At 40.1% G+C, this 17,426-nt stretch overlaps 2 protein-coding genes across 7 annotated transcripts in view; one reads left to right on the top strand and one right to left on the bottom strand.

The window, feature by feature from the left end:
• The window catches only part of Lrrc34 (leucine rich repeat containing 34), a 39,577-nt gene extending 34,787 nt beyond the window's left edge, over window positions 1-4,790 (bottom strand). For 3 of the 5 annotated variants that reach the window (XM_021253987.2, XM_021253999.2, XM_021253982.2), the window contains exons 1-5: window positions 4,671-4,790; window positions 1,669-1,792; window positions 996-1,117; window positions 825-889; window positions 335-418 (exon numbers count right to left, since the gene is read on the bottom strand). In XM_021253987.2, coding sequence (XP_021109646.1) covers window positions 335-418; window positions 825-889; window positions 996-1,117; window positions 1,669-1,792; window positions 4,671-4,734 — 459 coding nt within the window. In that variant the 5' untranslated portion in view covers window positions 4,735-4,790. The remainder of the gene's footprint in view (window positions 1-334; window positions 419-824; window positions 890-995; window positions 1,118-1,668; window positions 1,793-4,670) is intronic. The other 2 variants (XM_021253983.2, XM_021253996.2) reach the window with 2 other exon arrangements.
• Window positions 4,791-4,792: 2 nt separating this feature from the next.
• Window positions 4,793-17,426, top strand: part of Lrriq4 (leucine rich repeats and IQ motif containing 4) — a 32,380-nt gene continuing 19,746 nt past the window's right edge. Inside the window, exon 1 of one of the 2 annotated variants that reach the window (XM_021253967.2) lies at window positions 4,793-5,213. The gene's annotated coding sequence lies outside the window, so the exon portion shown is untranslated. The remainder of the gene's footprint in view (window positions 5,214-17,426) is intronic. The other variant, XM_021253972.2, reaches the window with a different exon arrangement.

The following is a 17,426-nucleotide window of genomic DNA, read 5'->3' on the forward strand; positions in this document are numbered from 1 at the left end:
CAGAAGACTTTAAGAAAGTAAATTTTACATATGTGAATTATATCTCAAAAAAGCTGTTTTTAAAGTGATTTCAAAAGTTCTCATATGTCCACATGCTAATAAACTGAAGTGTAAAAGAAATATACATTGCTACAATATTGAAATAATGTAAGTTCATAATAACATTTTTTTTTTGGTACTGGGGATCGAACTCAGGACCTTGTGCTTGCAAGGCAGGTGCAGTGCCACTGAATTAAATCCCTGGCCCCATATTAACATTTGATTCTGTTGTTTCCAAGCTATCAGAAGTAAATATTCTCAAACAAAATGCTAGTTCTACATGTATAATGCTTACATGTAATGCTTTAGCAAGCAATTCTCCACCTTCGGGCCCAATATCATTAAACATAAGGTTTAAGTAAATGAGGTACAGTTGTTTCTACAAGGAGAGAACAAAAGATATTACACATGAATTATTAGAAACTGGGCAATTATTCACATGCTTTATTTTTATTATTAAAAAAGAAAATCATCTTTTTCATTTAAAAAGTAATTGCAATATAAGGGAAAGGAAAAGATTATATGCAGTTTTATCAATAATATGGACAAAGTATGGACATGCTTTATATATTTAGCCATAGAGTGCAAGTTTGTAAAAAATGAGGAGCTCTAGACACCACCTGTATGAGACCAAGTACTAGTGGATTCCCACATATTTCAAATATTACAAATATCACAGTCAGGGCCCCAGACATTTTGCAGGCTGCTATTTGTGAGTGTATGCCATTAGATGAAATGGTTTCACTTAGTCAAACATCCAAGAATATTTCATAGTAAAGTAATACCTGAAGAAGTTTCGCAGCATAGTGTGCACCAATATCATTTATGAGATTATATCTAACATCCAAACCTAGATGAATAGAAAAGGACACGGATGACTAGAAAAGGATATTCCTCATAAAGAATACCTAAAATCAGAAAAATGGAAAGCTGGAGGCATTGATTCTTCAACATACCATTAATATACGGATTATCCTTTAGAAGTTTAGAAAGAATACAAAAATCTTCAGCTGTCACTTTTTGTACTGGGATTAAGCGATTGTTACCTGCAATGCTCAATGTGATTCCTTCTTTGGGTCTGTTAAAAATTTAAAAAGGAAATGATCTTGAAATACAAAGAAAGAAACCTAGTTTTTAAAAAGTATTTTTTTCTTTACATGTATACAAGAACATCATAGACAACATTTACTGGAACCAAGTATGTAGTAGATTTACAAGTACATAGTGCATTTATACCAGGTAATTTAAAACTACTGGGCACTCTCCAGGCTTTGGAAGGGACCTTAATATATTCTGTACAACTTATTTCTCTCTCACACACAAAGTATTCCCACTTCATAGATAAGAACAATGAAAACTTCAGTGATTTGCCTAAATTCACCCAGCTCACAGGAGTTAACGGCAATCTAGCCCAGGCTTGCGGACTTCTGGGCTAGTATTCTTCCCAGTGTCCTACACCACCTCTAAGACCTACTAACAGGGTCTCTCACCTACTTCCTTATCTGAGTCAAAAGATAGGTTCATTTTACCAAGCATGTTCAAATGGCTATAAAATCACTGAGTAGTACAGGATTTTTACATAGATAAGAAACAACACTATTGATGTAATAAAATATTAATCTTCCTTACCCCTTTTTAATTTCTTCATCCACTTTTTGGAGTACACACAATATAAAAGGATTAATATTCTGGGACTTTTCTGAACATAGTTTACAGTAACTTTCCTGGAGAGTAGCAATAGATGCTGGAGCTTCTGAAAAATAATGTATCCATCATCATGTGTAAATCATTCCAGAAACTGTCTTTCTATAACAACTATAAGTCTTTCAAAGATATGGGGTAGGGGGAAGGAGAACTAAGGCCAGAAGTAGAGAGAAATAAAAGGAATGGGAGAGAATAAAAATGCTGTTTGGAGCCTAAGGGCCTCAGACACACCCACAGGGGGACAGGGAGACATGGGCTCAAGTCAGCACCCTAACTTGAAAATGACATAAAGAGAACTAAACTTTATTATGTGCCAGGCCTGGTAGCTGAGGAAAATAATATCCAGAAAATTAAATATTTTGTGCAAAATCATGCAGTTAATAAGGCAGTGTTCAAAATCAAACTGACTCTGAAGACTTGCCACTGTGCCACAAACACTGGTTAAGGTGACTCAGTGTCATAAATCAGCTACAGATAAAAGACAACTGTATCCAGCAATCCAACTCCAAAAGGATCTGAAAAATCACCTAGTCCCACAGACTTCTCGGATACTCTCTGTACCATCCCAAGTTAGCATCTTTGAATATAACCTTGTCAGTTCTTCACACCAAACTGGCTTTACACCAAGTCTGGCTCATATAAACTATTTACCCATCCCAGACTTCTATGTCCTATTTCTGAAGGTGATTTCCCCCTGTACAATTCTTATAAATGATAGATGTGGTGGTTAATTGACTAATTGTCAACTTGAGAAGGAAACAACCAGCTGAATTGAGTCAGTGTGGTTCTGGATGTGGAAAACCCATGGGGGTCTGTTGTTGCAACGGTATAAAAAGAACTAGAGGGAAGAATTTCAGCTGATTTTCCTCGGAGGAGCTTCGGCTGTTCTCTTCAGAGGAACTCCAGTCTTCGCCTTCACCTTGGCTGTTGTCTCCTGGCTTCTGGCACAGATTCTTCAGCTTCCAGCACCAGCCTTCGGCCTGCCAGCACACTGCTTTAGCTTCTAGTGCTGACCCTTGGACCTTCCAGAATAGACCCCTTGGTCTTCTGTCGCAGATCCCTTAGCCTCCTGATGTGGACTTGCATGGGACATTTTTGTGGGCTCCAAGCCTTCGGCTGGATACTTTGGATCTCTAGTGCATGGACAGATCTTTTGCACTCTTCTAGGTTTGACTCTGTGGGCGGCTATTGTAAGCCAATCTTGTAAATTTCTATGTCCTGCATTAAATCTGAATCAGAGCATGTGCAGTCTCTTTTGAGGAGCCTTGCCCTAGCCCTACAAGATCTTGTAAGCACTGATGGTGTAAAACAACAAAGCTGAACTTCAGATCTCCTTTCTCCATTATACATAGAGCTTTCCATACTGGTCCTTTTTCAATATTAGTTTAAAAACATCGTTTTCAAGGCCCAAGTCTTCTGAGGTGGAAGTTATGCTGCTATTTTTTTAAGCAGCACTAATCTCAGAGAGTTTCAGGGCAACCTTCTCCTTTCTAATATCAAGGAAAGAAGCCCAGTGGGAGCCCAGTTCCAACTTTTCTTTAGAATCTATTGTATTTGCTTTATTTCCTGGCCAGAATGCTAATGCAGCATTTTCTAGATTTCATTCCAAGAGAGCCATGATCACATAAGGCTGGGAAGAGCAGCATTCTTATCTCTCTCCCCTCCAAGTTTAAGATAAGTTCAAGAGTCTTTGTAAGCTGAGAAGTGTTGCAGCTGCTGGGCTGGCAGTGACTGCAGCTTATGTGAAGGTTCCTTGGTCACCCTGCCCTGGGTTAAAGGCTCACTTGAGGAGGGGTTCCTGAGATTAGTGCTGACCACACCATGCCCAGAGTGCTTGAAATGTGTCAGATTTATAACTAATATTGTTATAGTTCTCAATACAGTTCTTAATATAGCTCTTGATATACTTCTTAATATACTTCTTGTGGAGGCAGTAAAGAATCTTAGAGTATAAGCTAATATCACTAAAGAAAGTTACAAGAATATTTTTTTTCTTGCTACATAGTCCAGGCTGGCCTCAAACTCACAGCAATCCTCCTGCCTCAGCCTCCCAAGTGCTGGGATTACAGGCAATGTGCCACCACACCCAGTCTACAAGAATATTCTTAATCAATTACCTACAGATTTAAGTATTTAAAAGTTTCTGATATATTTTCCTCCTACTCTTTCGATTTAAAATTCACCTTTGTATTATATGTCAGGATGTTATGGTGCCATTGTTTCCTATACTGTATTCAAGCCAGTCTTCACGTTGTAAAGCAAAACTAGGGGAACAATTTAGCTGCACAGGAAAATGTCAAGAATCTAACCCAAATTTCATTTTAAATTTTCTGAAGAAAATTACTTATTTTGGAGGCAGTTCCCTCCCAAAGATGCTCTTCTACCTGGAACAGCCCACTACTGGGACATCCTAGGCCTGGACGCCCTCCTCAGAATCCAGTGTGTAATTGAGCACGTTACTTATACTCTCAGAGCCCTTTCTGTAAAGGTGAAGGGTAACAATACTCCTGTCCCAGGTGCAGAGAGGATTAAGTAAGGCTCCTTCTCCAGATGGTTACAAATCCACCGGCACACACTTAAATAAGCATTCAAACTCAAGGCGTGTGGTAGTCAAGCTCTGCTCGATTTGTTAAAGAGAATTCAAGGGCGTGGAAATATTTAAAACGGAGAAGGTCCGCAGGTGCAAAGTCAAAACGGTCTCGAGACCCTCTTGCTCATCTGGGGCCTGCTTCTTGGGGCACAAAAAGGAAGGAAACACCTTGCAGGAGACTCTGAGGGCAAAGTGCGGGGGTCTGAGGCTACCCGGAGTTCGGGCCACAGCTGGGGTTCCCGGGGCCTACAGCTTCCGCAATCAGCCAGTGCGTCTCCTCGCGCGTTTGTCCGGGCCAGTGGACACCCAAAGGCATCCTGCTCCTCACCGTGCTTACCCGCCTGGGCCGGGGCCGGAGTGGGGGCCGCAGCAGGGTCGGCCTCCTCCAAGCTGCTCCTCATGCTGAGCTCCGCTGGGTTGGCCGCTGTGGCGTCTCCGTTGTCATGGCGACCGGGCCTCGCTGGAGCGGGGGGGCGGGGCACGGCACCGGATCTTCCCCGCCTGGGCCTGCAGACCTCGCTGGGCTGGCAGTGACTGCAGTTTAGGTCAAGGCTCCTCGGTCACCCTGCACTGGGTTAAAAGCCCACTTGAGGAGGGGTTCCTGAGATTTGAGGGACACGACTGGGCCACAGGCTAAGGCTACAAAGACGATTATGACACAGTCCTCGCCCCCAAAGTGCGCACAGTCCTGCGGGGGATGGAGCAGAAGCCGCTGGTAACACCAGCCGGAGTTAAGGACTTGGGGTTACCGGAGCAAACAGGGTTTTGCGGAAGGGCGGGGCTCTCAGGGAGGGCTTCCTGGAGGAGGTGACCAGGGGACAAGGCTGAGATGCCCGAGGGCAGGCCGTGAGGTGGAAGCTGCGGAGGAGAAGCTACTTTGGTGAGTTCAGGTCGGTACAAACGGGCGGGGAGGCAGGGGCAGATCCTCAGGGACCTTGAGCGTCTTTTGAGGAACACTGCTGTTAAGGGGCAGGGGCCCGGGAGCTCTCCGTCTCCAGCAGCTGGAGGAAGAAGGATCTAACAGGTTCTTCCCCCGGAAGCCTAGACTGAAGCATTTACAGCAGGGCTGAGGCAGGGGTGGGGAGTGAGGGAGACGGGGCAGAGGAGGGGAAGGAGGAACAGTATTATAGGGTAGCACGGTTAGTGTGGTATTTGGGTGCAGAAAGGAAATGAGAAGGAAGGTGAGGTTGTGCTTAGGGATTGCTGCAGAGCAAAGAGAGGAAGATGGAGGGGAGGTGCGGAGGACCCTGGAGCCACTCAGAGACTACTTTCAGTGAGAAAGTGCAGGAAGACCCTCAAGGAGAAACCAGTTAGAAGCACAGTTACAAGGTGGAAAACTGAACCCCTGAGTCCTCCCTCCCTCCTATGCCCACTGGGCCATTCCGCACCTGCGCTGCACTGTCGTGAACATGCGTGGCAATTTAAGCATCATCTGGAAGTCCTTTTATTATAGACAGCCAAGTTAGCTAAAATATTATAGGCATCAGATAGGGCTGGCTCCTCAAGAGAGTCAATGCAAAAGATAAGAACACACATTACAACTGTGGCTGGAGGTGCATTCGCTAAAGGTCAGGCCTCAGACAAGGAGAAAGGGCTACACCCACCTGCTTCCCCTAGGGATGAACAGCAGTGACTGATATTCTAAATAGGCATCAGTCACCTTGGGGGACCAAAACCTCCCTAATCCACTCCTTCCTGGAAAATCTTTGTTTGGTCCATGTACACTTGCTGTGTGACTTGCCTCCCCATTTGATCCCCATTTAATCAATATCATCTAAGTGATTGTATTTGTAATCTTATTAGTTGACCATAGTCCATTCCACCTCATACCCACCTTGTGATTTTCCATTGGAAATTCACTGGGTCCTCCTGTCTCAGCCTTCTGAGTGCTGAGACTATAGGTGTGCACCACCATACCTGGCCTCAGATGATTATTTCTAACAAGCCCAAAGCATGGTGTTTACTTAAAGTAGTCACTTTTCAAGAAAATATAGATAATAATACTAAGCAAGGGCTTGCTGTCTGGTGAGCATAGGAGCCAATACGAGGGTATCAGTTTTGCAAAAAAAATAAGCCTATTATTGTACACTGACCTATGAAGAGAAAGAAAGCATGGCTGAACTCTGTCTGTCAGACTGGCTGTAGCAAGGAAATTTAGGCAGCCCAGGGAAAGGGGGCCACATCCACTTGCCCGACCAGGTGAAAGACTTGTGGGTACTCAGTAATGGGGGAGTCTCTGGTCTCTCCCTGCCTGTGGTTCAGACTGTCGACTGCACCTCACTTCTACTCCAAGTCTGTGAGACCTCCTGATTATTCAGGCATTGGTCACTCAGTGGAGACTTTTGGTTTGACCAGGCTCATAGGTCATTGTAGGTCAGGTCCTAAGGTGCTGCACCTTCATCCTGAAAAGCAGCTTTATCAATTTCCAGAAGCAGGAAAATTGCTGCTTTGTGGCCTATTTTCAATATGGTCTGGGTACATTTCCTGATAACTTGGAGGTAGAACTCAAAGGATCTGGGGCAACTAATACTTAACGTATCTATTAGCTGTATTTTTCCTATCAGATGCCTTAACTATTTTGGTACCAAGTGCTGGAACAGGGTAAATTCCTGGCTGAATTTTCTGAGATTCAGTTTTCTGAGGAATATATGAAGTGCTGGCTTCAGGTATTATCCAGACATGCACATTATCTGGGTATTGAATATGTAGGTCACAAAATTATTGTTCTGTTATTTAAAATGTTTTGGTCCATGGATAAAAGATGAGTAACTCATATGAAAACTTTACATTCTTATTTTCTGATGAGAACGTATGGTAGTGGAATAGTGCCTCAAATCTTCTTGCTCATTAATAGTTTGAAATGGCAAATCAAAAAAAATAAATAAGGTTTTGAATTATTAAAGAGGTGGTATGGGTAGGAGAATGAAGAGCAGAACATTTTTAAAAAATGGATAAAATGAATTTCATTCAACCCAGCTATTCCCCTTCTAGGTAGCTTCCCAAAAGAATTTAAAACATTACATTACAGTGATACGTGCATACCCATGTTTATAGCAGCACAACTCATAATAGCTAAATCTTAGAAGCAGCCTATATGTCCATCAACAGATGAATGGATAAAGAAAATGTGGTATTTATACATAATGGAGTACTACTCTGCCACAAAGAAGGATAAAGTTGTCATTTGTAGGAAAATGGGTGCACCTTGAGACCATAATGTTAAGTGAAATAAATCAGAAACAGCTTAAATATCACATGGTTTATCTTACATGAGAAACCCAAAGTATAAATAAATAAAAGAGCCAAATAAAAGATAAATAATAGGAAACAGGGAGATAGACGTTTTGCAAAAGGGAGGGGGACCCAGAGATGGAGGGAAGGAAGAGGGAGGGGAGGGTGAAGGAATGAAAAAAGAGCTAAGGTGCATTCTGTATACCTGTACCAACTCCCCACAGTGAAAGTAATCATTATGTACTGCAAGTAGGTACTAATAAAAGAAAAAAGAAAATGGATAAAATGCTGCTTTTGACTTGACACAAAAGTTCTGAGAAGCTAGGATTTAGATGAACAATTTGGTGATGGGGCACACTGCTCAGCAGGAAGACTCACAGTTGTGGCAAAGCATATTCTGCTAAGGTAATTAAGGGTTACTGGACCCCAGCTTAGCCAAATTCTAGAAACATTTCAAAGCTTATTATAAGATTACACAGTCTTTTTCCCCTCCTACCACTTCTCTTAAGGAGGAAACATGTCAAGGCTCTCAATATCCCACTTTTATTATTGGCTGAGGCTTCAATATTCTCTTCATACTCAGCTGAAAAATCTAAATTCGTTGCTTATAAAGAAGATTTCCACTCAAATTTGAAGTTTATATACAACTTTGTCTCGAGAGATTTTATAGTTTCCCAAAAGTTTGTTTTGTTTTATTTAATTGTTTATCAAAGTAAAGTGTAGTGTTACTGTAGGGCAGGCAAGATTTTACACTCTTAGAGTCCCTATCTGGGCCTGAGAATCAGACTTGAAAACAAAACTAGCAGCATTCACTGTACATTTGACAGAACTGATGAGTTTTCTAGTTGTTTCTCAATGATTAGAGTTATTCAAAGAAGAAGTAAGTATTAAATTATCCAAATTTTGGCTCCTTGAAATGAAGATGCAATAATTATTTCATTTAGAAACCACCTCACAATAATATTGATGTAATAAATTAATTTGACCACATTCAATTAACAATCCCTAGGAAAAAAATAGCCAATTCAGAATCAATTTTCTTCATTTTTATTTACTTTGGCTGATTTACTGGCAATTTTTTTTTTTTTTGAACCAGGGATCAAACTCAGGACTTTGCACTTGTGAGGGAGGCGCAGTGCCACTGAGCTAAATCCCCAGCCCCTGGTAAAATTTTTATACAAATCTTGACTTTATAATCTTCTTTTATTAAACCCAAGAGTGATATACATATGACCCTCAATTTACAATAGGGTTACATCTTGATAAACCCATCATATATTGAAAATATCCTTAAGTCCAAAGTGTCTTTAACACACCTAATCTACCAAACATCAGAGCTTAGCAACACAGTATATTGTGGAATATTGGTTGTTTACCCAGAGGATCATATGGCTGGCTTGGAGCTGTGGTTTATTGCACTGCCTAGCATTGTGAGAGAGTATCAGATTGCACACTATTAGCCCAGGAAAAGACCCAAAATGTATATTGCTTTCACATCTTCATAAAGTCAAAAATTGTAAACCAAACCATCATATGTTGGGGACTGAGTGTGTGTATGTGTGTGTATGAAGGCTATCACATTGGTTCCAAAAACATGTGGGAGACGTGTTTAAGGTGACCAGACAGCCTGGGTAGCAAGATGAATCTTACAGAAAAATAAGTCCTTTCTTATGTCTGGAAGCCCAAAATACTGATGTGAACCCTCATTTTGGTGGCTAGTTCACATGAGTTTCCTCAGGTGAACTCTTTTTGAAGGTTGCACAAGAAAGTTGAGCCTGAAACTTAGCACCCAGAGAGAATTATTTTAATAGCAGCTAGGTTTAAAAAAATAAATAAATAACAGCTAGGTTTTTTAATCTATCTTATTTATTTATTTATTTACTTACTTACTTATTTAGTAGTACTGGGATTGAACCCAGGGCCTTATATACACTAGACAAGTGCTTTACCACTAAAGTACACACCCTTCTTTTTTATTTTTATTTTTCATTTTAAGACAGGGTCTCACTAAATTGCCCAGTCTGGCCTTGTCTAGAATTTTGTCCTTTTGGCCTTCTTTATACATTTACAACTTTCTGGCAATTTTAAGGGAAAATATATATACTTCAAAATATGATTTTCCCCCTATTGTTTTCTCAGGGTTATGTTAAGAGCAACAATCTTTTGCAAGCTTCTACTGCATACCTGGAAATAGAATCTGCTGTAATCGAGCAAGTTGAAACTATAGAGATGCACCACACTCTAAGTCAGATTTGAGTCTGTTTATTTAAAGCCTGCAACCGAGACGGGCTAGTGCCTGGAAAGAACTCTGGGCTCCAAGAAGCAAGAAGTGGTCTGGTTTCTCCTTTTAAATCATGCTTTCAGTTGGAGAGGGCTCTAGAGGAACACAGGTGGATTTTTACAGAAGCACAACCATGTCAGGTTAGTGGGGGGCAAGAGGAAGTTTCACATACTGGGTGAGCTACAAAACATCCTGCAGCTGCAGCAAGTGTTCTGTCAAACAGGATGTGGGTTTTGGGTGCTTTGTCTAGCACAAGCACAAAATGGTGGTGAGGCTCAAGATGGAGTCAGATTGGCTATCAGAGAATCAAAATAAGGATTTTTAAAAACTGAAATTAGGCTGTGTGTGTGTGTGTATGTGTGCATGTGTGTATGTGTATGTGTGTGGTATGTGTGAACCTGTTAGGAGAAAGAGGAACTCACACTTTAATTCTTTTCCTTTTCATTTAGTTTATTGTTACATTTTAGGTATATAATACAGTTACATTCATCATTGGGATGTTGTACCTTTACATGATGTATCTTGGTTCTTCTTTTTTCCCCATTCCCCTACCCTCCCTTCACCCTCTCCACCCTTCCCTATTTACAAAGACTTTGTTTCCATGTTTTTCCTTTTCTCATTTTTTCTTTTCCCTTCTTTTCTTTCCCCTTCCCCTCCCACATCCCCTATTCCTTTAGACATTTTCTTACAATTTCACAATACCAATTATACATTTTGATTCTTATTTACACTTTTACTTTTTCACATCAGAGAAACTATTTGGTATTCACACATGTGTGTCCTGTTTATTTCATTCAAGAGTATAGCCTCAATGTCCATCCACTTAGCTATAAATGTCTCTAGTTTGTCATTCTTTATGGCTGAGTAGTAGTCCATTTTATTAAAAAACCAATTTGAGCACAGAGGAAGGGGCTTCCAGCCTGCCATTCCACTGCTCCCAGCCCAGAGGAACAGGCTTCCAGACTGCTATTCTACCATGCACAGCACAGAGAAGGTGAGGCATGCAGGTGCCAACAGCACCATCCCCCCCACCCCGTTGAAATGAGAAAACATGTAAACAAGTCTCAAAACCAGACTTCCAGATCACCTACAGCAATCACAAAGGGAAATGAGATGGAACACTCTGATACTCAACCACCTTGACTCCCTGAACTAGCAATAAGATGATCTGGAGGGCCGGGGATTTAGCTCAGTGGTTTTGCTGCCTGCTGCACAAGCGCAAGGACCCAAGTTCAATCCCCAGTACCAAAAATAAAAGGTTCCATATAAAAGATGATCTGTAAAAAATGAAATCAGAAATAATTTCTCAGATGACAGCAGAGATTGTGCCCATAGTGCAAGACATGATTATTAAGTCTAGAGAGGACACAGATTAAAAAAATAGAGGAGCTGAGGAACATGATGGAATCCCAACATAGGAAACAAATGGAACCCATAAAACAGAAGCAAACAGATTTCCAGGAGATGAAAAACTCCACTGAAACTCTATGCAGGGGCCAGGGATTTAGCTCAGTGGTTCTGGCACCTGCCAAGCAAGCACAAGGTCCTGAGTTTGATCCCTGGTACCAAAAAAAAAAAAAAAAAAAGAAAATCTATACAGCAGAATGAGCCAGTGTGAGGACAGAATTTCAGATATAGAACATAAGATTGCAATTAGTGACCAGGAAAAGAAAAAATGCTTCAAAATAGTTAGAGACCAGGAGAAATCAATCCAGCAGCTGCTAGACAATGAACAGAAGAATAACATTAGACTGATGGGAGACAATGAAGAAACAGGAGAGATTGCAGATGACATAAAAAAACTGTTCACAGAAATAATGGCAGAAAACTTCCCAAGCAAGGGAAAAGAACTTGACATACAGATACGTGAGGCATATAGGACTCCAAATAACCTTGATCAAAAAAAAATCTATACATAGGCATATAATTGTTAAGATTCCAGAAACTCAACAGAAGAACAAAGTTCTCCAAGCAGTTAGAGAAAAGAAACAAATCACATACAAAGGAAAGCCCATCAGAATCACAGCAGACTTCTCAATGCAAACCATCAAGGCAAGAAGAGCTTGGAGTGACATATTCCAAGCCCTAAAAGAACATAGCCTCCAGCCCAGATTCATGTACCCTGCAAAACTCTCTTTCAAAGTTGATGGAGAAATAAGATACTTTCCTGACAAAGAGCACGTTAGGAACTTCATGAATACCAAACCAGCACTCCAAAGAATTTTACACAATATCCTAGGAACAGACATTGAGGATCACAACCCCAGGAAGCAAAGCAGAATGAACCCCTCTGGCATGACAAGAAATTAAATGGAAAGGGGGAGAACCCAACAAAAAGAAAAAGTCATGGCAATGACAAGTCAATACGTTTCAGTTATAACCATCAATGTTAATGGTCTCAATTCACCAATCAAAAGAAATAGACTGGCAGAACGGGTCAAGAAGCAAAATCCAACAATATGCTGCATACAAGAAACACACTTAATTCAAAAGGAAACTCATAGTCTGAAAGTTAAAGGGTGGAAAACAATACTCCATGCAACGGGAAGCAGAAAAAAAGCAGGAGTAGCTATCCTCTTTGCAGATCAAGTAGATTTCAAACCAACACTGATTAAGAGAGATGAAGAAGGACACTACATCCTTGTAAAGGGAAGAATCCAAGATTAAGAGATGACAATCATAAATATCTATGCACCAAACACTAGTGCGCCCAACTGTATAAAACAAATACTAACAGACATGAAAAGTCATATTTGCATTACTACAATTGTAGTGGGGGACCTCAACACCCTACTGTCACAAATAGATAGATCAACTTGACAAAAAATAAATAATGAAATACTAGAACTCAATCAAACTCTTGAACAAATGAACTTAACAGATGTTTACAGAGTCTTCCACCCCACAAAATCAGAATACACATTCTTTTCAGCTGCACATGGGTCATTCTCCAAAATAGACCACATACTCACATATAGAACATGTTTAAGTAAGTGCAAAGGAATTGAAGTTATCCCGTGTATATTATCAGACCATAGTGCAATGAAATTGGAGATCCATAGCAAAAGAAACTCAAAATTTCATAAACACATGGCAATTGAACAACACACTTCTGAATAACCAATGGGTCACAGAGGAAATTAAAGAAGAAATCAGACAGTTCCTTCAATTAAATGACAATGACAATACAACATATCAGAATCTGTGGGACACAATGAAAGCAGTCTTATGAGGGAAATTCATAGCAGTGAATACGCATATTAGGAAAACAGAGTGTGCCCAATTAAACAACCTGATGCTGAACCTCAAGCTTCTAGAAAAAGAAGAGCAGGACAACCCCAAAGCTCATACAAGGGAGGAAATTATAAAGATCAGAGCAGAAATCAATGCAATGGAGACTAAGAGAATGATACAAAAAAATCAATGAAGCCAAGAGTTGGTTCTTCAAAAGAATCCACAAAATTGACAAACCCTTAGCCAACCTTGTCAGAAAAAGGAAAGAAAAGGCCCAAATCCATGCAATTAGGAATGAAAAGGGTGAAATTACAACAGACCCAGCAGAAATCCAGAGGATCATCAATACCTACTTCCAGAACCTATACTCCAATAAGATGGGAAACACAGAAGAAATGGACAGATTCCTAGATACATGTGAATTACCAAAGTTGAACCAAGAAGACCTAAAAATTCTAAACAACCCAATATCAACCAATGAAATTGAAAACATAATTAAAAACTTATCAACTAAGAAAAGCCCGGTCCCTGATGGCTTTACTGCTGAATTCTACAAGACATTTAGAGAGGAACTGCTGCCACTACAGTTTAAACTCTTCAATAAAGTTGAAAGGGAAGCAATACTCCCAAATTCATTCCTGGAAGCAAGCATCACCTTGATCCCCAAAGCAGAGAAAGACCCAACCAAAGAAGACAACTATAGGCCAATCTCACTAATGAACATAGATGCAAAAACCCTTAATAAGATACTGGCACATAGATTGAAAAATATCATCAAGAAGATCATACACCCTGAACAAGCGGGATTCACCCCAGGGATGCAGGGATGGTTCAACAAATGGAAATCAATCAATGTAATCCACTATATCAATAGAACCAAGGACAAAAACGATATGATTATCTCCATAGAGGCAGAAAAAGCATTTGACAAAAATCCAACATGCATTTGTGATAAAAACCCTACAAAAAATTGGAATAGATGGTCTCTACCTCAAACTGATAAAAGCCATCTATGAAAACCAACAGCCATATCATAGTAAATGGTCAAAAACTGAAATCCTTCACACTAAAATCAGGAACAAGACAAGGATATACATTATCACCACTCCTGTTCAATATAGTTTTGGAGACATTACCCATGGCAATTAGACAAGGGAAAGCAATAAAAGGAATAAAGATAGGAAATGAAGAAGTCAAATTGTCATTATTTGCAGATGACATGATACACTATATAGAAGACCCCAAGAACTCCACCGAAAGTCTTCTAGACTTAATAACCAAATTCAGTCAAGTAGCTGGATACCAGGTCAACACACAAAAATCAATAGCTTTCCTCTACATGAACAACAGAGTCACTGAGAGAGAAATAGGGCAAACAATTCCTTTCACAATAGCATCCAAAACACTAAAATACCTAGGAATCAACCTAATGAAAGAAATCAAAGACCTCTTCTCTGAAAACTACAGCACTCTGAAAAGAGAGATTGAAGATGATATCAGAAAATGGACAGACATCCCCTGCTCCTGGGCAGGAAGGATCAATATAGTGAAAATGGCCTGTGCTGTATATGCTATATAGATTTAATGCAATTCTAATTGAGATCCTAGCAGCATACTTCATGGAACTTGAGAAAACAATCCACAAATTCATTTGGAACAAGAAGAGACCCAGAATAGCAAAAGCAATTCTAGGTAACAGAGACATGGCAGGGGGTATCACAATCCCCAACCTGCAACTATACTACAAAGCTACTGTGATAAAAACAGCATGGTACTGGCAAAGAAACAGACCTGAGGACCAGTGGAACAGATGAGAAGATGCAGAAACAACGCCCGACAGACTCAGCCATCTCATCTTCGATAAAAGAGCCAAACACCCTCACTGGAGGAAAGATAGCCTCTTTAATAAATGGTGCTGGAAAAATTGGGCTTCAACTTGGCAAAGATTAAAACTAGACCTGTATCTCTCACCATGCACTAAACTAAAATCAAAATGGATTAAAGATCTAAATATTAAAATAGAAACTCTGAACCAGTTGGAACAAAGGTTAGGTAGAACTCTTGAAGACATGGGTGTAGGAAAAGATTTTATGAACAAAACCTCAGTTGCCCATGAACTAGCACAATCAACAAGTGGGATCTCAGCTTCTGCACAGCAAGAGAAACCACCAGCAGTGTGAAGAGACAACCCACAATGTGGGAAAAATCTTCACCTGCTCTTCCTCAGACAAAGGTCTACTATCTCAAATCTATAAAGAACTTAAAAAGATCAGACCTCCCAAATTTAAAGACCCAATCCAAAAATGGGCATCTGAAATGAACACACATTTCTCAGACAAAGAAATCGAAATAGCAAATAAATACATGAAAAAATGTTCAACATCACTGGTCATTTGAGAGATGCAAATGAAAACAACGCTGAGATTCCACCTTTCTCCAGAAAGAATGGCTGCTGTCATGAAATCAACCAATAAAAAATGCTGGCGGGGCTGAGGGGAAAGAGGAACCCTGCTCCACTGCTGGTGGGAGTGTAGACTGGTGCAACCACTGTGGAAATCAGTATGGAGATACCTCAAAGAACTAGGACTTGAAATCCCATTTGACCCCGCTATTCCACTGCTGGGGATCTTCCCCAAAGAATTAAAAGAATCATACCACAGTGATATATGTGCACCCATGTACATAGCAGCACAGTTTGTGATAGCTAAAACTTGGAAACAGCTCAAATGCCCATCAACTGGAGACTGGATGAAGAAAATGTGTTGTTTTTTTTTATAAAATGGAGTACTATTCACCCATAAAAAATGAGAAATTAGAGACATTTATAGCTAAGTGGATGCACATTGAGGCCATACTCTTAAGTGAAATAAATAGGACACACATGCATAAATACCGAATAGTTTCTCTGGTGTGAGAAACTGAAAGTGTAAATAAGGACTAAAATGTATAATAGGTAATGTGAAATAGGAAGAAAAGGGGCAAAGGTAAAGGTAGTGGGAAGGAGAGCTGAAAGGGTAGAAGGGAATGGGATTAATATGAGAAAATGGAAAAATAGGAATAAAATCTTTGTAAATAGGGAGGACTGGAGGGGTTGAAGGGAGGGCTGGGCAAGGGGGAAAAATAAGAACCAAGAGAGACTATGTAAAGGTGCAAATTTCTGATGATGAATGTCATTATATTGTATCCCTAAAATGCACCAATGGTTAGAATAAATAATCGATAATGCAAAATAGGAAGAAAAGGTCCAAAGGGGTAGGGGTAGTGGGAGGGGCAGGGGAAAGGAAAGAAGGGAAAGGAATAATGATGAGAAATGGAAAAAATGGAAATAAAGTCTTTGTAAATAGGGAAGGGTGGAGGACGTGAAGGGAGGGCTAGGAATGGGGAAAAAATAAGAACCAAGATGCATTATGTAAAGGTACAATTCCCAATGAGAAATGTAAATGTGTTGTATACCTACAATGTACCAATAAAAGAATTTAACATAAAAAAAAAGAAAATGAAAACAAAGTCTTTGTAAATAGGGAGGGACAGAGAGGTTGAAGGGAGAGGAGGGGAAGGGGCGGAAATATGAACCAAGAGAGACTATGTAAAGGTGCAAATTTCCAATGATGAATGTCATTATATTGTATACCTAAAATGTACCAATAAAATAATGTTTTTAAAAAATCTGCATCTTTATTATCCAGTGTCCAGTTGATGGGCAACTGGGCTGTTTCCAAATTTTAGCTATTACAAACTGTGCCACTATAAACATGTGTGCACATATATCGCTGTGGTATAATTCTTTTAATTCTTTGGGGAATATACACAGTAGAGGAATAGCTGGGTCAAATGGGACTTCCAGTCCTAGTTGTGTTTTTTTTTTTTTTTTGGTACCAGGGATTGCACTCCAGTCCTTGCGCTTGCGCAGCAGGCAACAAAACCACTGAGCTAAATCCCTGGCCCCTAATGCTAGTTGTTTGAGGTATCTCCATATTAATTTCCACAGTGGTGCACCAGTCTGCACTCCCACCAAAAATGAAGCAGGCTTCCTTTCTCCCCACAACCCCACCAGCATTTGTTATTGGTTGATTTCTTCATAGCAGCCATTCTTTCTAGGTTGAGGTGGAATCTGTGTTGTTTTCATCTGCATCTCTTGAATGACCAGTGATGTTGAGCATTTTTTCATACGGTTATTTGCTGCTTTTACTTCTTTGTCTGAGAAATATCTGTTCATTTCAGATCCCCATTTTTGAATTGGGTCTTTATATTTTTTGAGGAGGTCTTTTTTTTTTTTAGTTCTTTATATATTCTAGATAGTAGACCTTTGTCTGAGGAACAGCTGGTAAAAATTTTTTCCCACATTGT

This window comes from Heterocephalus glaber, unplaced genomic scaffold, assembly GCF_053883595.1.
Source record: "Heterocephalus glaber isolate CG9 unplaced genomic scaffold, H.glaber_assembly_v1.0 deba00001504, whole genome shotgun sequence".
Lineage (NCBI taxonomy): Eukaryota > Metazoa > Chordata > Mammalia > Rodentia > Bathyergidae > Heterocephalus > Heterocephalus glaber.